Raw genomic sequence first — 23481 nt, forward strand, 5'->3', positions numbered from 1 at the left:
GAAAATAAACCTAGGTAACCTAGTTATAATAACAAAGGGGTATATGCAAAAGAGAGAGAGAGAGAGAGAGAGAGAGAGAGAGAGAGAGAGAGAGAGGAGAGAGAGAGAGAGAGAGAGAGAGACCTTCAGATCCATGACAACTGTGCATCATGCCTATTTAATGTCATGACTATCCTTCTTGAAAAAAAAATAGATGGTTCTCATTTCTTTCATTAGGTATTATTGAATAATTTGGGCTGACCAAAGAAAACTCTTTAATAGATCTGGCCCAAGGAGTTTGTCTATAATACTGTACTACATTTATCATTTTATTAAAAAACTACAATTCCTAAGATTTTAATAAACATTTTCATTAGTATGTTTTTTATCTTATTTGGAATGTCCTTTTCTGTATCACTGATCTTATTGAAGGAACCCCCTCTTAGTATTTACCTCCTTCATTCCAGTCAGTGCCATAAGAATGCTATACTGTACAATTACTCTACAATACATTGATGTCTGAGGACAAATTCTGAAATTATCCTTCTGAATTCTCTCATTCCCAAGTGATCCTAGCTGTATTCAGTACTGTAGTTTTTTCTCAACAGTGGTTCCTATGATTGCCTGCTGATTCTGTGATAGGCCTTGAGATCTAAAAGTCCTGGGTGTTATAGTTAAGTTTCAATCCAAATATCCAAATAAATAGCATTAATACCTCCTAACCAGTTCATGTGTATAAGGCAAAATTAAAGGTACTGGTAAATATTTACTGTTTCACCTCATGATAATATGGCTATTTAGGTATTCTCATTTACGTCATCTTTTCCATCCAAATCGACTTTTTTCAGTGCAACTTTTCCTGGAAACATTCTACTGTCATGTAAAAAATTATCTATTTACTACAATCTTCCCTTAACAATGGAATACTACATCAGTAATTCTGTTTTCTGGGATGACCGAGGTTGTGAATACATTCAAGTTGTAAAAAAGTTAAGGGGATATGTACTAACCTAACCTAAATCAAGTGTCCTTAATTAATGGGGAGGTAGGGTTTTACCCTTGCTGGATCCCATTGTTACAATAATATTAAAGTAATTTTTTATGCAACAATGGAATTTTCCTGGGATGAGCTGCACGGAAAAAAAGTTGATTGGAAAGAAAAAAAATACCTTTATACTCACATTAAAATAAAATGAAAACCATAAATACTGTATATACCAAATTAAATAACATTGTTGTCTTGTCTGGAAAGATTAGGTTTTCTGAAAAGTAGACAAGAAATTCTTAAATTGAAGTAATGTGATTCTTTAGATCCTATATAAGTACCTTGATAAAATGGATTCCTACTAAAATTTCAAATGACAGGAATAACTAGGTTCTTGCCTTGCTCTAATGTTTCCTGACTTTGAGGTCGGTCAGTCAGTCAGTCAGTCAGTCAGTCAGTCAGTCAGTCAGTCAGTCAGTCAGTCAGTCAGTCAGTCTCTCTCTCTCTCTCTCTCTCTCTCTCTCTCTCTCTCTCTCTCTCTCTCTCTCTCTCTCTCTCAGGGATCATATTCCAGATCAATTTCTCAAGGAAATCTAGAACTTATTGGTTTCTAGATAAAATATATTTAGTTTTATAGATCAATCCTATAATCATTCTTCTTCTCTAGACATAGTGTGTGCTGGCTTATTTCATCTCCAAGAGGGTTGAGCCTTTCAAATACCATCATACTGCTTTGACTTACATTTTAATAAAGCACCCAATACATTATTGAAATCTCACTCAATTATCTTCAATCATTCTTTTTGTCACAGATTGCCATCTTAATTTCCTTAATGCAAGATATACTGAGAATCTTTTTTATCTCACTGATAAGAGATCCTTAGCTCAGGAAGGCTGCAGGATATCTTTTGTTAACTCCCTTGGTATTCAAAAACATTTGATATACATCAGCATAAGGATGCATTAATAAAACTTCATACTAGTGGCTTTCCTTCTTGATCTTATAAACTTACTTCCGCCTTTTTATATACAGTAACTATATATCTATCATTGCTGATGGTGAAATATCTCATTTCTTCCCAATCTCCACAGGTTTTCCTCAGTTTGATCTTCTCACATAATCTCCCCTCTTTCTTAAGCAATGACATATCAACAGTTACTCAAATTTATATTGCTGTTTCTGTCAATGATTTAATATTCAATACTTCTTTTAAAGTCACCTCCCAGACCTCTCCTGTTGCTTGTACTCGATCTCAAATTGCTCATGCTCCATCTATTGAACAAAGATCTCAAGCCTTGAAATTAAATTCAGTCTTCAAAATACAATTTCTTCCTCTTTATCTCTCATATAAACTTTCAAATATCCCACTTGACAATAATATAAACGAATCTGCCCGTTCTATCAACAAATTCACAACTCAAATTTGTTTAAACCTGTCTTGAGAAACCCTTCAATTTCTAACTGATGCACTGTCTTCTAAATACTTTATATTTTTAGTTGACATTTTGCTTCTTTGTCTAAAACAATTCTAGTGAAGTACAAGACACAAGATGAAGTGCCTTTTCAGTACTATTCCTTGTAATGATGAATAAAATTAACAAAAACCTTTTATAATTATAGAAAATGGACACTAAAATACTATACACTTAACTCTTATCAGATTAGGCAATTATAAATACTGAAGTTCATTAAGACAAGGTTGAAGCACTGAAAATGAAGGCAGTGCAAGTTCACCTATATATAAATGAGGAAATCTGTAAGTATGGGGAGACAAAAAGAGGTAGAAACTGTCTTTTGAAGAATCTGAACTAGATCCTAATCGTGGGTTTTAGGCTCTTATTTAGTGAAAACAATCCCATTTGGCCCTACTCTTACTTGGATGGAAATTAAGACTGTCAGTTCACCTGCCTGCATGGAACAGCAAACATGGGAGTCAGAAACCTAATGAATCACTTCAATGCCCTGAATCTATTCATTACTAAGCTCAGCACAAAACCTTGGGACTGTATTACTTGACTATGGTAAAAACACTTCTTCAAATGGGGATGGGAAATCAAAATAATTCACTCACACCAATTAAATGTACTGTAAACAGTAATCAGAAGAAATGAAGACTATGGGAAATGAGAAAGTTAAATACTGAACACAAATCCAATTAATGCCAGAAGTTGGAAGATGCTCCACACAGCATATGACTAGGAAAATACAAGAGGAGCTGTGTAAAGTGATAAAGGGTGTTCTTGCAAAGGAATGTCCCATCTATCACAACTGTCACAATTTTAAAATAATAATGAAAAATGTACAACTTTCTCTCCCTTTATGCTAACATAATTGAATTTGATTAAATAAACACTTGTAATTCATATGTAAAAGCCAAAACTACTGACTAAACCTTTAATCATTAAACAATGGCAAGACTATTTAAGCTAGATTGTCTACATTGTATAAAAAATTTTTAATCATAAGGCTTATAGCAACCCAAATATTGAAATAAAGGCCATATGAATGTCAATAGTGTATACTAGTGCAATCTAGATATTATAACTTCATTAACACATGCAGAACATTGTCATAACAATAAAAACAGAATGTAATTATTGCGTAACAAATAGTATCTTAAATGTTCTCGCTGTCACTTTAAAACATTATATAAAACAAGTCTTATTATCATTATTTGTACATTATGAATATAAATTGTCAGAATAATTTGTTGTAATGACGGCTTATAAAACAAAAGCAATATTATGAGGGATGAAAAAACTACAGTATATAATGGTAAGTATTCTACAGCATAAAATTTCAAATATCAAAGGGATCTATGACCAACATAATTGTGCTCATTTACAATAGATTCAAATGATCCAACAATAAGCTCTTGACATAAGATAAAATACCAATTCTCTTTTACCTAAATTCTACAATGACTGAAATATCACTATATATATTGACTAAAAGTTTCTAAATCTTGAGAAATTTATCTAACAAAATCCCACTAAGCTAAGAAATATAGTGTTGCAATCAATAATTATTTTACACAATAAACAGCAAAAACTGAATTCAGTTCAAGATTATTCCTGCTGCAAAGATTTATACACTAACTTAGGATGACCACTTAAAAACTAATAGAAAAAATAACTTTAACATTTAAATTTAAAAACCAATGTTGAAAGCAAAGGAAAAATACATGATTACATCCAGATAATCATACATCTAATAAAAAAAAAGCTTGCAAAGTTCAATAAAAATAGCTCAAACATTTTCTAGTCTTGACCTACAGATGAATCACCCTTTTTCAAGATATATTAATGACAACAATGATATATATCCCAATCTAGAGTACATTTGACGTTCCAAAGCAAAAGTTTATTTGATACTTTATTATAAGTGTTAAGTGATCGTAAAAAATCATTTTATATGACAGAATATAATTGTAGGTTCTGAAACACTCAAGTGCTTGTGAAATTCATAACTAACATTAATTTAAACCTTCTGATCAAATACTACCTTACAAAACTTAAATTTTCCTTCTTAGAAACCATGAGACAAAGAAGATTCTACCATACTTCAGACATGGCATATTCTTCAATCTTTAAAAAAAACTACTTGTACATATTAAGGGTGCTATATTCATGGAGTCATTGATTGAAAAAGCCATAAAATTTAAAAAAGTCATAGATGAAGTAATGATCAGGTCTAATGGACCTAAGTAGGCTATGAAAGACTTCCAAGGAACTAACACCACATTTCTTGTGTTCTTTAAACCTCATAAACGTAAAAGATACTTCAGACCACTATAGTTGCAATCAGCTAGCTTTGCAGTAAAGCCCCACCCACTAGATGTGAGCTTACCCTTCAAGATGTACAATGTGCACTATAGGTACACTCTCAAGAGGGAATAATGTCACACTTCTAACACATCAAAATGATTACCAGTATAGAATAACTCTTTTATGTACATTTTCTTAGTACATGTATATAACGTATTTCATGTTCCACGGTTATTTCTGTTACTGAAAGTGTAGGCCTACTTTCTACTATGTTTGAGAATCAAAATTGTATGCATACCTAACTAAGTTGCTCATCATAAACAAGAAATATGTGAATGGTTGCAATTACTGTAGTCTGATTTTGTAAATGTATTAAAGTGGTAAAATCTATCTGAAATTAACATGAAATACCAGTAAAATACAACACTGACAGCCTGTGTTCTAATTAACACTGTCAAACATATTTTATTATCTACATATATATATATATATATATATATATATATATATATATATATATATATATACATATATATATATATACTGTATATATATATATATATATATATATATATATATATATATATATATATATATATATATATATATATATATCTATATATATATATACTGTATATATATATATATATATATATATATATATATATATATATATATATATATATATATATATATATATATATATATATATACTGTATATATATATATATATATATATATATATATATATATATATATATATATATATATATATATACAGTATATATATATATATATATATATATATATATATATATATATATATATATATATATATATATATATATATATATATATATGAGTACAGTATACATATTTCCTATTAATTCAAGTGCACTGAACAGAACATAAGAGTATCATCAACATAATAGAGTGCATCAGTTTTACCAAAGCAACCACGTGGAATAATTAATTATTTCTATATTACTTTACAGTATCTCTCTCTGTATTTAATATATCTTTATTTACATAAGGGTAATAATTTTTTTTACTTTAATTACTATTGGCGTACCTTCATAATAAATCGGCTATTCAAGAACTATTTCTATATTAATAAAATTTCAAGGGCTATTTCTATATTAATAAAATTTGAAAGACTATTTCTATATCAATAAACTTTCAAGGACTATTTCTATATTAATAAAATTTCAAGGACTATTTCTATATTAATAAAATCAACATTTTATTATGCGAGCTCATCTGAGAAAATGTGAACACTGTCAGTTGATTTTGTCTTCAGCTGATTTATAGATATGGCTATTGAGAATATGCACACATATAAATAACAAATAGTACTCTTAATGTACATAAAGATGATGTTATAAAATTTTTTTTACTCACTGTGTCCTTAGAAATTCAAAATAATTTTTGAAATTTTTCCTACATACCACGATAATAGGGAAACCATTTTTTTTTACATTCCATCGCCAATCACGTGGAACGAACAAATGAACAAAAGCACTTATACATCCAATTCGTAACTAATGATATTGATAACTTTTAGTAAACTGTATGAAAACTGATAATTTATAATATTGGTATTTCTGCTACATTTATTATAAGACATTTTGAATAAATTTGGAAATATCTTATAGCAAATATTACAGAAATATCAATATGTTATAGAGTATCAGAGTTTCACAAAGTTCACTAAATGCCATTAGTATTGTTAGTTATAAATTGGTTGTGTAAATGCATTCAATCACTCATTCTGATTGGTGATGAAATATAAACAAAACAATCATTTCTCTTTTGGGCATTGTATGTATGAAAAACATGACATTGAATTGGCTCTATTTACTTTATTTTGGATTTCTACAGATACAGTAAGTAAAACATTTGTAATAAGATCATCTTTACATAACCAAAACAAAGACTATACATATATGGTTTTGTTATTTAGCAGTAGTTTTTTTATTACATATATGAGATGAATTAATATAAATTTGACTTAATATTTTACCTTGTCTTAAACGCAGAAATATACGGTACAGTATTTACATTTATTTACATACAGTATTCATTAATAAATATAGTCTTGTATATATTTTTTTATCATTTTGTTTGATTTAAATAGTTGGAAAAGAAGTAGTAATTCCCAGATTGCAAAATAGTATTCGGCACTGTATTCAGTTTATTTTGATTTGGCCCATGCTATCAGTTATCTTTGTTTCTATGCATTCAATTTATTATACATTCTTTAATTATGTCATCTAAAAGTGAAAAAAAGGCGTATTAAACTCATTTGCTTGTTTTGATGTTAACCCAAGTGTTGGATGTATCCTGTATAAAATTTGGTAAGATTTTGCTTGATTTTATGCTTCAGGAAAATATATTTGATCTTCAGAGATAAAGGACAGCTTTTCAATAATCATTTATTATGAGGTTCCACTGTGTACAGTATATATATATACTGCATGTATTATATACAGTTGGTCCCCTTTCTACACGGGTTAGGTGACACAGACACAAGCGAAGAGCAAAAATGTGCGAATACTTGGTGCCCTAGGGTGGGTTAACTCAAACCCTCCCCAAACACAGACCATTGCCTAGGTGCAGTTGACTAACACGCTAGGTAACCCACTATACTGCATTACAATGATTTCAGTTGGTCTCTTTAATGATATTGTATTTCATACTACTGTGCTTTTCAGAGGCAATTGTAAATTATTAACACAACTTTAGTACAAGGTTAGACGACTCGTAACGTTAAAGTCATCGCCACGCCACCCGATGTAGTTTTTATAGTTTATATACGAAAGATTTATTTTAATGTTGTTACTGTTCTTAAAATATCTTATGTTGCTCATTACTTCTTTTGGAGTTTATTTCTTTATTTCATTTCCTCACTGGGCTATTTTCCCTGTTGGAGCACTTGGGCTTACAGCATCTTGCTTTTCCAACTTGGGTTGTACCTGAGCAAGTAATAATAATAATAATACAACAAAACGCTAGTTCGTATCTGACAACACTTCTTGATATTGTCGAGTATCATCATTTTTTTCCACGCCTATTGACGCAAAGGGCCTCGGTTAGATTTTGCCAGTCGTCTCTATCTTGAGCTTTTAATTCAATACTTCTCCATTCATCAGCCTCCTGGCTAGTATAGTGGTAACGTGCTTGCCTCGCATTCGCGTGGCAAGAGATCGATCCCCGCCCAGGGCCGTGAGTTTAAGCTGTTTACTGGGGAGGCTACTGCTGTGGTAGGGCACCACAGTGGGGGGTTGGGCTTGCCCGGCTGACGTTCTGGTGAGCATCTATTCTGATGGAACTGGAACTGAAACCAGACACCTTTAACCTTTAACCTTTACTTCACGCTTCACAGTCCTCAACCATGTAGGCCTGGGTCTTCCAACTCTTCTAGTGCCTTGTGGAGCCCAGCTGAACGACTGGTGAACTAATCTCTCTTGGGAAGTGCGAAAAGCATGCCCAAGCCATATCCATCTACTCCTCATCATGACCTCATCCACATATGGCACTCGAGTAATCTCTCTTGTAGAGTATAAAAGTCACTAATTGTTTATGATTAAAATGCAACCAAATTGAAAACAAAAGTACAAAGATGTTTTAATAAAGCAGAAGTAGCGTTTCAAAAATCTTGATTTTTTAGAAATTAGAATGCAAAAAAGTTGTGTGCTTAAACTAGTCGTTCAGTTGACGAAATCAAATACTGTTTTAAGCCCTAGCCTATGGTATTTCATATACAGTACAGTACAGTAAATACACTATCTATAGTTTTTTTCAATGAATGTAAGTATGAATGTTTATCATACTGGAAGGGAAAAAAACAAAATGACAGAAAAATTACTGAAACACTATTTTCTCCTTCAGTAAAAATTCTGTTATCTATACTGCTAAAAATTTCAAGTTTTTTTTTAAGTTTTCAGCCAAGTGATCATCCTAGCTCCACCTCATGTCTATGTACAGTATACAGTACTGTACTAAATAACATTAATAAGAGCCATATCAAGAATTCATACAGCAACTGTACTTTCTCTTAATATAGAAAATACTTTTGAAAATTATTATTTTGTCCTAGATTTTATTTATTTTACTTTTAATGACAAACCATAAAATATATTTCTCACATTTTTATGGATTCTTACTGTGTACATATATATCATTGATGTGTGGGATACCAAGATAAGCAAATGCAATTTTTTGATAATTACACTATAAACTAACAAACACTAATAATAAAGACAATACTTGACTCAAAATCTTTTTAAAATTAACTACATAACAGATTAAAGGAATATGTTAATCCTAATTAAAGAAAACCGTTTAGTTAGTAATCTTACAATGTGTATAAAAGCTGCCTTACGGTAATCAAACTTCCTTGGGTATTTTCATTTACACATAACTATCCTGTATTTCATGTTTCATAATTCACAGCAATCCCTCAGCATAGCTCCTTAAGCGCATCATGGATTTATAAGTATATCATATTTATAAAGTATCTATACCGTGGACTCCTTATATATCAGGTTTCTGAGGACAGATAAGTTTTTAATTTCCATTCTTTATTTATTTTTTCTAAATAGTCAGTTTTGGGCTTATAAAACCTTAAATTCATAGATAAAAAATATGAAAAATTATAAATAAAAAATATACCATATACCATATCGTATTTTTACATCGACTGTATTGGTTTCCAGCAATTAGTGAGAGGGTTCCTTGGAACTGAAGACCCACAATAGCCAAGGGATTACAGTATTACATTTTTGGGATACAGTATAAATAAGTCTGGGAATAATTTAGAATTGTATTCACTGTTATTTTGTTACAAGTACATAAGTAGACTGGCTTCTGATGCCAAACATTCAAAATCTATGCTAGGAGCTGCTATCGAGACATTAGTGATTCATTTAATATTGTAAATATTAGCTGTACACCATTTTTAAATCTTATTAATTTTTGTATAATCAACATAATCAACTGGCTTAAGTTCTTTCTGTGTAGGAACAAATGATAATCAAGAAGTTTGAAGAAAAATGAACAAGTCTAGGTTATCCAACACCCAAAAGATAGGACACTTTGTAATCAACCAGGAATTGCCAACAATTGTAAATAAATTATGCACAATGTTTGAAAGCATTTTTTTATTTTCCTTTTTTTACATTACTGCAATGTACTGTAGCTGTCAATGCCACTAACTAATAATAATTAACAGTAATAAAATGCTATTAACAAGAACTCTCCAATATTTCTTTCACGAATAGCTACTCGACAAGTTAACCAATTTGTAACTCGAATGAGTTACAGAACACAAATCATTGATGTCCAGCATATCACATTTTCTTTATCATTTTAAAAAAAGTAAAATTAAATTTTGAATTAAAATAAAATTGTAAAGGCAATAAATAAATGATTGAGTTGTTGAACTTTAAATGAAAACATTTCCGGCAGAGTTAACAGGATTGACTGAAAATCCAGTAATCTGGTCTGCCTATGCGAGACAATAAAATAAAAAGTATTAGACTTTCCAATGTAAACATAAATCAAGATTTTAATATTTCATTCGCTTATAATATGTGTACATGGATTTTAAGATTATTTCAAACTATGTACCATTAAATTGATATATTTTTCAAAATTTAATCGCATGAAGGACGATATAAACAATGAGAAATCACTACACTAATCACAGTGATTGCACTGCAAGTGTAGGAGGTCATGATATGAAGATTTTTATATTTTTGTAACATGAGTATGCACAGCTATTTTGAGTAACTTTGAAATACTATTTCATGACTTTATGAACTAAAGGAATTAGAGATTATTTCTTATGCAATACACAATTTCCCTCTCTTATGGTGTGTTTTATTGGAGATTTTAATAAAACAACATCCCAAAATTCCTTATTTTATTAATTCATTGAGTGTGTATACATATGTATGTATGTAAATATATATATATATATATATATATATATATATATATATATATATATATATATATATATATATATATATATATATATATATACATACATACATATACATATACATATATATATATATAATTTATATATATATATATATATATATATATATATATATATATATATATATATATATATATATATATATATATATATCTATATATATATATATATATATATAAATATAATTCTAATACTAAAGTATTTAAACAAAATAAAATTCTCATGTAAAGTTATTTCAACTGCTTTACTCTTCAATTTCAATAACAATGTAGTTTGAGTATAAAATAAATCTGGATAACTTGGGGATCTGGATAAAACGGGTCCGCTACAGTTTAGTGTAGTCTCCGATTTTTACACAAAGGAATAACGGATTAATGTTGAATATAAATCACTTGTTTAGAGACCAGACACAAGACTGAGGCCAATATAAACATGAGAAAATGTTGGCTGCACAACTTGACTTTCATCCGTAACTTTCTTCAATTTCAATAACAATGTAGTTTGAGTATAAAATAAATCTGGATAACTTGGGGATCTGGATAAAACGGGTCCGCTACAGTTTAGTGTAGTCTCCGATTTTTACACAAAGGAATAACGGATTAATGTTGAATATAAATCACTTGTTTAGAGACCAGACACAAGACTGAGGCCAATATAAACATGAGAAAATGTTGGCTGCACAACTTGACTTTCATCCGTAACTTTCTTCAATTTCAATAACAATGTAGTTTGAGTATAAAATAAATCTGGATAACTTGGGGATCTGGATAAAACGGGTCCGCTACAGTTTAGTGTAGTCTCCGATTTTTACACAAAGGAATAACGGATTAATGTTGAATATAAATCACTTGTTTAGAGACCAGACACAAGACTGAGGTCAATATAAACATGAGAAAATGTTGGCTGCACAACTTGACTTTCATCCGTAACTTTCTTCAATTTCAATAACAATGTAGTTTGAGTATAAAATAAATCTGGATAACTTGGGGATCTGGATAAAACGGGTCCGCTACAGTTTAGTGTAGTCTCCGATTTTTACACAAAGGAATAACGGATTAATGTTAAATATAAATCACTTGTTTAGAGACCAGACACAAGACTGAGGCCAATATAAACATGAGAAAATGTTGGCTGCACAACTTGACTTTCATCCGTAACTTTCTTCAATTTCAATAACAATGTAGTTTGAGTATAAAATAAATCTGGATAACTTGGGGATCTGGATAAAACGGGTCCGCTACAGTTTAGTGTAGTCTCCGATTTTTACACAAAGGAATAACGGATTAATGTTGAATATAAATCACTTGTTTAGAGACCAGACACAAGACTGAGGCCAATATAAACATGAGAAAATGTTGGCTGCACAACTTGACTTTCATCCGTAACTTTTTTGTTTTTGAAATTTTTAATGCATATATTTGTACAAGTTTGTATTGATGGAAGTTCATTAATTCAACGTTTATAGGGGTTACTGTGTGTGTGCACGTACGTGTGTGTATATATATATATATATATATATATATATATATATATATATATATATATATATATATATATATGTATGTGTTCGCATATCATTTAATTATCTCCTTTCATAATAAATTCCCTTAAATCAGATATACTTCAAAAATATAATTTCAACCGGGTAAAATAACCATTACTAAAATAATGAAGCTGGAATGAGAAACAAACTGACCAAATTAAAGAAACCATTATAACTAATAAGCTTCAAGTGATGGTCATGATGTATCAATGAGCAACACTCCCACTGCAAAGGTAGCTGAATGCAAATATAGCAGCAACAATTCTGTTTATATTGTAGAGTACATTTGTCTCTGTTTGGAAGTCATTCAAGAAAAAAAATATATGTTAGCAGCAACTCTTACATTTCATATAACTTTTAAATTAATAAGTAAATGATAACACTCATTTCCTTGTACAAGACATCATATTGCTGCAGATTTCATCATGACTTATAGTGGCTCACCGGGAAAGATAGTAAGAGGAAAAGTGGAAACTGCCCATTTAAGGTGCAAAAACAATTGAAATATTAAGGGATGGAGCAAATGTAATGTTAGCAGCAACTCTTACATTTCATATAACTGCAAAAATAATAATTAGATGATAACATTAATTCCCTTGTACAAGACATCGTATTGAAACAGATTTCATCATGACTTATAGTGGCTCACCGGGAAAGATAGTAAGAGGCAAGGTGGAAACTGCCCATTTAAGGTGCAAAAACAATTGAAATATTATGGGATGAAGCAAACATTTTAGAAAAATGACAAGTATATAGTTTCACATGGTAAAATTTCTTTGATTTGTTTTTTCTGCATAAAGCTCTGAGTTAAACTGAACAACTAAGCAGTTATACACTGCATGTCTTCCAAAATTACAAAACACCTCAGTGTAGAAGCACTTTAACACTGTATCATTACAACACTTGTCTACCATTACGCTGTAGTACTGAAATGCAAATGTTATCACTGTAACATCAAATATTACTTTTTTAGAATCAGTTATTCTATTTAACATTGGCCTAAAAACAACTACTGTATACTACAATTGAAGCAAACCATAGTTATACTGTACTATAATATTGCATATATATCATAATCTCATTTGAATAAAAAAATAAATGATGTATGCTAGAAATGAGATGAATACCAATTATGTGACATCAGTAATGATATCAAAAGCTTAACTGTCTAGCTCTTTTCTCAATTGCAGTTTCCCTGTAACCTTTATATAGAGCATCATCTAGCTCACTTTCAGGAACCTTCTTCACCACACGTAAAGCTTCTTTGATGGCCTGCAATAAAACATAACATATTTTGGACAATTTCAGAACATGGTTGAGTCCTTCAGATACAAGAACTGATATATAGTACCTGGCAAGAAATTAATTTAATATGAAAAAATTTTACTCTAATAATTTCCTTTACTGATGTTGAATATGAATCATTAAAATCTCATTAGGTTTTAGTGATATATAGCCTTGGACGGATAAGATATGAATGTTAAATTTTTTTTTTTTCATATAAAACCATTACTGTATTTATACATCAATTACAGCAATTAATCTTACTGTCCTGAAATCATGCAAGAGGTATCAGATACTGTGCTTTAGCAACTGCACAGGTTATAAACATACTGACATCTAAATTACACACTGCATAAAATATACTGTATCAAAGTTGAAAGCACTGATTTCATGAACATGAAATATAACTTATGCCGCTTTATGACTGGTCAAAATCCTGTCTTTAAAATAGCTAATATGAGCCAGAATGGTTTAAAACATTGGTCCCTTGCATCACGATATGTTCCTGGAACTGAAAAGTATGAAAAATACATGTGGTGTATTCCTTTAGTTTTCTACATATACAATATGTAGCCTGTTCTGATATATCAACAGAGATTTCCCTCCTTGGAGTGGTATGAGTGATGAAATGGGCATGCTTTAAAGGTCAGTCATGAGTAGCAAAGACAATGGAAAGGACAATATCCTAGAAACCAACCATACTTAGATAAGATCAGAGCCCAAGGGCCCTCCATCCAAGGTAGGATGAGGGAGCATTGGGGAATGATTGTTGGAGACTCAGCAGGTAGATCTATAGGCTACCCCCAAAACCATCCATACCTAGCTCACAAGATCAGTGGTTAAATTTGTTGGTTTGGTAAATTATACATGTAGTTCAACATTAATCAAGATTTCTATTATCTAAATGAATAATTAGGTGATAAAGTAATGCAGTATTTTTAAAGTACCCTAAACCAAGACTACAAGTAAGGCTAGGATGTTATTTAATTGATTATGGGACACTAAATGCCCTATCTTGTTCTTTCACTGGCTATAGACACTACTGAAAATTGGGCTTGAGTGGGGCTCCAACTCCCAAACAACGGAACGCGAGTTGAGGACGTTTCCACTAAGATACCACAACTCTAATACAGAGACTTACTCTTTGCTGTCTATGATTCATAATATGCAACAGAGTCAGCTAGAAAGGACATAACTGTTTGCTTCCTATCATTGGTATGCATAACTTTCCTTGAGAAACTTTCTAGTTCATTCACTAACCTCCAGTCAGCAAGGCTGACAAAGCAACCTCACTCCTATTATTATTAATCATTAACAATTAATTGTTAATTGTTGTTGTTACTAGCTAAGCTACAAACCTAGTTGGAAAAGCAAGCTGCTATAAGCCCAAGGGCTCCAACAGGGAAAAATAGCCAAGAAAGGAAACGAAATAAGGAAATAAATAAATGATATGAGTAATAATGAACAATTAAAATAGAATATTTTGAAAACAGTAACAACATAAAAACAGATATTTCCTATATAAACTATAAAAAGAATTACATCAACCTGTTCAACATCAAAACATTCGCTGCAAGTTTGAACTTTTGAAGTTCTCCTGATTCAACTATCCGATTAGGAATATCATTCAACAACTTGGTACACAGCTGGAATAAAACTTCTAGAATGCTGTGTCGTACTGAGCCTCATGATGGAGAAGACCTGACTATTAGAACATACTGCATGCCTAGTATTGTGAGCAGGATGGAACTGTTTGGGCAGATCTAAATGTAAAGAATGATCAGAATTATGAAAAATCTTATGCAACATGCATAATGAACTAATTGAACGACGGTGCCAAAGATTAATATCTAGATCAGGAATAAGAAATTTAATAGACCGTAAGTTTCTGTCCAACAAATTAAGATGAGAATCAGCAGCTGAAGACCAGACAGGAGAAAAATACTCAAAACAAGGTGGAACTAAGGAATTAAAACACTTCTTCAGAATTGATTGATCACCGAAAATCCTAAAAGACTTTCTCAATAAGCCAATTTTTTGTGCAACTGAAGAAGACACAGACCTAATGTGTTTCTCTAAAGTAAATTTGCTGTCAAAAATCACACCTAAAATTTTAAAAGTCATACAAAGTTAAAGAAACATTATCAATGCTGAGGTCCAGATGTTGAGGAGCCACAGTGCTTGCCCTACTTAGAATCACTCTTTGAGCTTTGTTAGGATTCAACTCCATACCCCATAATTTGCACCATGCACTAATTTTAGCTAAATCTCTCTCAAGCGATTCAGCAACCCCAGATCTACCATTCAGGAGATGGAATTTGTGCAAAGAGAGTAGCATTATCAGGAAAAGCAACAAGCTTGTTTTCTAGGACAAACATGTCATGTGTATATAATATGAAAAGTAATGGGCCAAGAACACTACCCTGAGGAACACCCGTCATCACATTCCTATACTCGCTATGGTCCCATAACAACACCTCATTGCGATCTATTAATTAAAAATTCAATGATGATGCTTAGAAATGACCAACCCATTCCAAATGTGATATCCGGTGTTCCACAGGGTAGTGTTCTTGGCCCATTACTTTTCATACTATATACACATGACATGTGGTTTGGCCTAGAAAACAAGCTTGTTGCATATGCAGATGATGCTACTCTCTTTGCATCAATTCCATCCCCTGAATGTAGATCTAGGGTTGGTGAATCCCTTAATAGAGATTTAGCTAGAATTAGTGCATGGTGCAAATTATGGGGTATGAAGTTGAATCCTAACAAAACTCAAAGTATGATTGTAAGTAGGTCAAGGACGGTGGCTCCTCAACATCCGGATCTCAGTATTGATAATGTTTCTTTAAATATGTATGACTCTTTCAAAATTTTAGGTGTGATTCTCGACAGTAAATTTACTTTTGAGAAACATATAAGGTCTCTGTCTTCTTCAATTGCACAAAAAATAGGCTTATTGAGAAAGTCTTTCAAGATTTTCGGTGATCAATCTATACTGAAGAAGTGTTTTAATTCTTTCATTCTACCTTGTTTTGAGTATTGTTCTCCTGTTTGGTCTTCAGCTGCTGATTCTCATCTTAATTTGTTGGAAAGAAACTTACGGTCTATTAAATTTCTTATTCCTGATCTAGATATTAATCTCTGGCACCGTCGTTCAATTAGTTCATTATGCATGTTGCATAAGATTTTTCATAACTCTGACCATCCTTTACATTCAGATCTCCCTGGACAATTCTATCCTGTTCGTAATACTAGGCAGGCAGTTAATTATAATAGCCAGGCCTTCTCCATCACGAGACTCAATACTACGCAGTACTCTAGAAGTTTTATTCCAGCTGTTACCAAGTTGTGGAATGATCTTCCTAATCGGGTGGTTGAATCAGTAGAACTTCAAAAGTTCAAAGTTGGAGCAAATGCTTTTTTGTTGACCAGGCGGACATGAGTCTTTTTATAGTTTATTTATGACATATTTGTTTTTGATGCTGTTAATAGTTTATATATGACATGTCTGTTTTGACGTTGTTACTGTTTTTAGAATGATTTATTGTTAATTTGTTCTCTTCATTTATTTATATCCTTATTTCCTTTCCTCACTGGGCTATTTTTCCCTGTTGGAGCCCCTGGGCTTATAGCATCTTGCTTTTCCAACTAGGGTTGTAGCTTGGATAGTAATAATAATAATAATAATAAACTGTTCAAGTTTGAAAACAAGGGCCTCATGATCAAAGGCAGCATTAAAATCATACAAACTTCCTGATCACAACCAAAGGGTTTCTGTACAGCATTCGAGATTGTAAGAAGGATATCACACGCACTGAGGCCTTTACGAAAACCAAATTGCAAACAAGGGAACAGATGATTACCTTCAGCAAACCTATTAAGATGTTTTGCCAAAAGGGATTCAAAAGCTTTAGATAATATGGGAGTTATGGAAACTGGGCGGTGATCAATTGGACTTAAGCTACTACAAACATATTTACATAGTGGAGTAACATCACCAATTCTCCAAGAAGTGCTAAAAGCTCCTCTTCTCGCTAACTTGCGCAAAATAACAGATAACTTCGGAGCTAAGAAATCTGCAGTCTTTATAAAAACACAACGGAAAAATACCATTTAGTTCTACCCCTCCATAAGCATCAAGGTCCATCAAGAGAGTTTTAATTTCACGAGATCGAAAGCTAAACTAGTTAGCTTAGCCTCAGGAAAACAGGAATGAGGAAGTTCAAGTTTTTCATTACTCTGCTTACCGTCAAACACATCAGCCATAAGGGTTGCCTTTTCCTTTGGACAGTGAGTGACAGAGCCATCTATCTGGTTTAAGTAAAGGAAGAACTTTTGCAACTACACTAAAGAGTGCAGATTTAAGGGTAGTCCACCACTTATGCTCCTGGATTGTACCAGAAAGGGTTTCTTTTATGGTTAAATAGAAATCATAAAAATTAGAGTGAAGTGATATTCAGGTAATATAAATAATTAATAAGGGACGAATAAGAGCATGTAAAGGTAAATTATGAATAAGGGTATGTAAAGGTAAATTAAAATGAAAATAAATGAAATTATTATAAAATGACACAAGAATTATAGCAAAGCCGAGAACACTGTCAAATGAAGTAATATTTGTCTAAGTAATCAAATAGAATAGTAAAGGGTTAAGTAAGAGTACAGGATTTGACAAGTGATAAGAGTGAAATGGCATTCACGTAATTAATTGGATACACTATTAAAAGATATATAAAGTAATGCTAAATTCATATAAATGCAGTAAATATGCAGAAATATGAATTATGGCAAGACTGTGCACGTTGTTAAAAAAAATTTGGGAATTGATGACAGCGAAATTAATAGATCCATAGCTGAGGGAAGAATTTAACATTACTCACAGGGCATGGGTTCATCTCACAAGATTGATCGTGTGGAATCGGAGTAACCAACAGTCAGTTCAGATGATGGGATGCACTTACGTGACAAAGAACCAGCGGTAAAATAGAGTAGCAATGTGGATGTCATGGCTTTACAGGATAAGCAAACCACACTTAAAATGGAGATCAGGATCTTGGAAAACAGACAAGAAGCACTCAACAGGGTGACTACGTTCATAAAGAACAGTAAGATACATGGTGTGCAAATGGCGTCTTCAGGGAACGATCAAACAAGGCCCCTCAGAGAAGGGAAGAGAAATTAGAGTCTGTGAGGGACAAGGAAATACCTAAGGTATCCATAACCTCGTTAAAGAACGACGAAGGTCAAGATGTGCAGATGATATCCTTGAGGGATGACCAAACAGGTCCCTTCAGAGAAGGAAAAAGAAATTAAGAGTCCTTGAGAGAAGATCAAATAAGGCCCTTCAGAGAAGAAGAAAGAAATTAGAGTATTTGAGGAACAACCAAACAGGGCCCTTCAGAGAAGGAGAAAGAAATTATAGTACTTGAGGGACACGGAAATACCTAGTATTTGAGGAACAACCAAACAGGGCCCTTCAGAGAAGGAGAAAGAAATTATAGCACTTGAGGGACACGGAAATACCTAGGGCACCAATGGTCTCGTTAAAGGACGATAAAGAGTCATGATGCGCAGATGACGTCCTTGCGGAACGACAAGGCAAGATCCTTCAGAGAAGGGAAAGAAATTAAGGTCATTCCTCGAATTTTGTGGGGATTAGGTAACAGAAATAGGTGCGGAAAGCGAGAATCCAGGAAAAACTGCTGCCCTAGTGTGGGTCAACTCATAACCTACCAACTAACTGGCCATTACCTAACTGCGTTGACTAATATACTAGGTAACCCACTGTATTGCTCTACATTCTTTTCCTGTGCTTTCTATCATGGTATTTAGTTCTTACTACTTTTCAGATATGACTGTTCATTATTAACACAACTTTAGTATAAACTGAAAATTACCACCAGGACTCATGAAATTAGTCAAGCCACACCATGCTTTGGATAACTTTCAACAAAACACTTGCTTGTATCTAGCAACACTCAATGATACTGTAGAGTAAAAATAGTCACTAATAATTGATGGCTGAAATACACCCAAAATTGAAAACAAAAGTTAAAAATGCTTTAATGAGGTAAAATTATCTTTTTAAAAGCCAAGACTTTTTTAGAATGGATAATGTCTGCTTAAACTTCTCGGTCTGAGCTGACGATATTGAATGGCGTGCTTTAAGGATTTGTTTAAAGTAAAAATACTGTAATACACTACAGTATTAGGATTTTTTTTTAATGAATGTATATTGTTCCATAAGGGAAATAATAAGATTAAAAATGACTAAAACATCATGGAGCATAGTTGGGAGAGCATGCAGACCCTCGTCAGGCAGAGGAGCTCGGCTGCCCACCTTGCTCGATGGTTGGGTACATGGTACCGCGCAAGAATTGCCCGCTAGACTAGGGTCTGTGTCTCTCTGAACGAATGAGCTCTAGATGAAGACATTCTACAATCTTTTCGTATTTCTTTCTGTAGGAGATCAGCGAGCAGCCTTCCCCTCTCCTATGTGAGATGCTCTCTTGCAAGGAGACAAAGAAGGCTGGGCTGTAGCTGTGCGCTGGTGCGTAGGCAGAACAACAGGTTTTCTCTACACGATGGAGGCTGAATCCCTAGGCACAGATCTCAAAGAACCTGGCCTTATATAAAGACAAGCGATTTGTTGTGTCCTACGGACAGGATGGCAAGGGGCAAGGGGCAAGAACCGCCTAAGCTTCGAAGAGCTAGAACAAGGCACCGACGAATCGAGCACACGCTTGCAGACATCCTAGGGGGGTGACCATTCTGGCGAAGTGTGCCTTTCCCGTGAATGGTATTTGTATGGCAGCCCAAACCTCCCACTGGCAAAAGGCACCTTTCCCAACTCTTGGAGGTGGACCTCCAAGCAGCGCACTCTGCTTCCCATCAATGTGCTGAGCATGGTCAGGCTGAAGGTCGACATTGTGTGCTGCCAGCGGAAGATAGTCAAAACTAGTTCCTGGGTTCACTCTGGAGGGATGCCCCGACAGGTAACCCCGAGGGGTACTCATCCGTATCTAATCACGTTGTCTACCAAAGCAGGCCGACAGTATCATGCTCGATCAGCCGCTAAGGTCGCTATGGCCAGACACGAGAGACTTTTGGTATGTGACTTTCAGAGCCTCGGGAGTAAAGATCGAAATTAACCACTGGGGAGGCAGCTATGCGCGCCCGCTGTATCCCCAAGTGAAAGACCGTGCGCAGCCATTCCTTGCACAGGGAATCAGCAAACCCCAAGGAAGGCAAGAGTTGATCATGTCTTCAGTGTAGAGAGACTCCTCAGTGGGCGAAGTCAGCGCTGCTTCTCTAGGAGAAGCAACAACGACTTCAAAACTGCAAGGTTACCAGGGGGTCAAAGGACCACAAATCTTACTCAACCGATCGAGCAGAGTCAGAGTGACAGAAACAAGCAGACAGAGTCAGTGGGTGAGGTTTCTTTGGCTTTGAGTAAGAACTTGAAGGGGAAGAATCCCTCTTTACCCTCTTCTTCTGCTGCCTACCTTATTGCTGCCACTGGGAGGGAGGCCACTCCCTACACTCATTATATGGAGACGCCTGGGAACAGGTGTGACCCCTGTACACAGGGCAAAAGCCCTGAGAATACGTCTCCATGGCTGGCATAAAGGTGCCGCAGCGGCAACCTTCTGTGCCATGGCAAACCCGCAGGGTAGATCCTTATGGACACACAACTCTGAAAGAGAAAGGGAAAGTCTTAAAGTTTTATACAAATTTGTATTTGTTCTTAACAAAGTAAATATGTTTACAGGAGAGAATGACAGCACATCTGTTCTCTACTGAGCCAAAATGAAAAGTGATGTAATGTTACCTGTGCGGGTGTGAGCGAAGTGGCCGGTCTACCACCCCGCTGACTATGGGTGGACTACACCTCACTAAAACTCTTATGGCTAGTTTCAGCTGTTGCCAAAATATATCTTCACTGTAAAGAGCGAAATGGTTTGTATATAATGATGGAACAAAAACCAAATTATATCTGAAAAGAAATATAATATCACTATAGAAAAGTACATCTGCAGTTCCATGACCACTGAGATATTGTAAGAACCCAACGATGGGGAGAGTTCTTGTAAAACTGGGCAAAGAATCCACACAAAAAATGATTGTCTGAAGACTTCGTAAGGTATGGAGAAGATGATTGATTTTTTTTCTCATAAATGAAAAGGCCCATGATCCTAAGATTTAATCAGTGTGACCTATTGGTAAGATATAATGACTATTTGAATTGTCTGGCAGGCTATGCTTCTAAAGAAGTCTAATGTAAAACATATATTACTGATCATGTAATTCAATTGGTTTCTATAATCTTGACTGATTAAAAGAATCCCATAGCTGCCTTATTATAAAGACAATTTTTGTTGCTGTCTCTCTGGTATAAATCAAATTTTGACAATTTATCTCGGCACCTTTCCATTTCAATAGCATGTTAAATACCATACTCTTTTTCCTATGCAATATTCAAATTACAGCGAATCTCCTTTACCTTTGCACGGCATTAATGTAAGACACTTTTGCTACTCTTCTGGCCCTATATCTTCTTTCATAAAATTTCCCTATACATACTTTATTCTGATACACTCTCCTAGGGCTCTTTATTAGATTACTTGTTATTCTTGATGGTGCAAGCAAGAAATTTTCCTTTTTTCCTTCTTCCAAGAGCCCTTACACGTCTTTAGCAGTTACGTTCTCTACTGGTCCTTCTATTATCCCAGCAAGTAACAGTGGGTTCAATACAAATTTTAATTCTTCAATAATAATGTCTCATATACAGCAAATTCTATCATAGTTTAATGTTAATACTTTGCTTTCTTTTCTTATTGTACAAAACTGTTCATCTACACCATTAGTACTACTGATTCCCTCAAAATCTCATCTTAACCCTGTGAGGATCCAATGCCACACTTTGGCATCATCCATTCATGAAATCATAAGTGTTATATGGTAAATTTATTCAGCTTTCTAATGCAATTTGCAATTTCTTACCATCTTTATTCTTTTGTTAATAATGCTACTAAATGTCATCATAAGTAGGTTGACACATATCACTGCTCCCTGGCCAAAAGTCATATGCCTGAATGATTTTGTCATGGCCGGGATCATCAGAAGTGTTAATACTGTATGTTGGTTATTTTAGGTGTTTTGATAACTATGCCCATTAAGCAGAAGAGCAAATCTTTGTAGTGGCCAAAAATCTGTTAACAATATAAGATCTTTGCCATAATTACCAGACATTTCTTATGTTACAATTTCTTCCCTTGTTACTTCTCTATCAGGTTTGTAAATTTTGAAATATGTTGGTTTTTGAGTACTGTATTTCTGTATCAACAGTGACACTATTTTTTCAATATACAATATTACATGGATTGTATAATCTGAAATTCTCTTTTACATCCTTATCTGGTGAATAATCTCATTCCTATATAAAGCTCAGCCTTTCTCAGTTCTGATAATATGTATGACCGATATGGGCAGTTAAAGAGGGTAAAAAGGAGAGATTTATCTATGTCATTCGTAATGAACATTATGATGAATTCATAATTTGCCATCTGATCTATGGAGATTAAGGTATGAAATATCTATATTTATACTAGTTTGCAGATGTCATATTAATACAAAAAAATTACTATGGCAAGAGATCATGCCCTATTTCTAAATAAACCTGTCTACAATAAATGAAGAACAGTTATATCCATTGTTGAAAAAGCCTACTTATCTTTTAGTAATATCCACAACAAAGTCTACTCCCATTTGTGTTTCTCATGGTGTAACACAATACGTGTTGTGGTGTATGGGTAAACCCAAACTTTGTATGTGGTCATTACTTGCTGGCTACTAATAATGGCTGTTGAAAGTTACTGAATATTGCTTGTTGAAGTACTGGCTTTA

The 23481-nt window shown here is 33.4% G+C and overlaps 2 protein-coding genes across 2 annotated transcripts in view; both read right to left on the minus strand.

Annotated features, from left to right (window-relative positions):
• Positions 1-23481, minus strand: part of LOC137641392 (uncharacterized) — a 307472-nt gene that overhangs the window by 106490 nt on the left and 177501 nt on the right. The window lies entirely within an intron of this gene.
• Positions 12867-23481, minus strand: part of LOC137641391 (dentin sialophosphoprotein-like) — an 87762-nt gene continuing 77147 nt past the window's right edge. Inside the window, exon 11 of the mRNA XM_068373910.1 lies at positions 12867-13554. Within this exon, the coding sequence (XP_068230011.1) occupies positions 13435-13554 (120 nt within the window). The 3' untranslated portion in view covers positions 12867-13434. The remainder of the gene's footprint in view (positions 13555-23481) is intronic.

This window comes from Palaemon carinicauda, chromosome 5, assembly GCF_036898095.1.
Source record: "Palaemon carinicauda isolate YSFRI2023 chromosome 5, ASM3689809v2, whole genome shotgun sequence".
NCBI classification, from domain to species: Eukaryota; Metazoa; Arthropoda; class Malacostraca; order Decapoda; family Palaemonidae; genus Palaemon; species Palaemon carinicauda.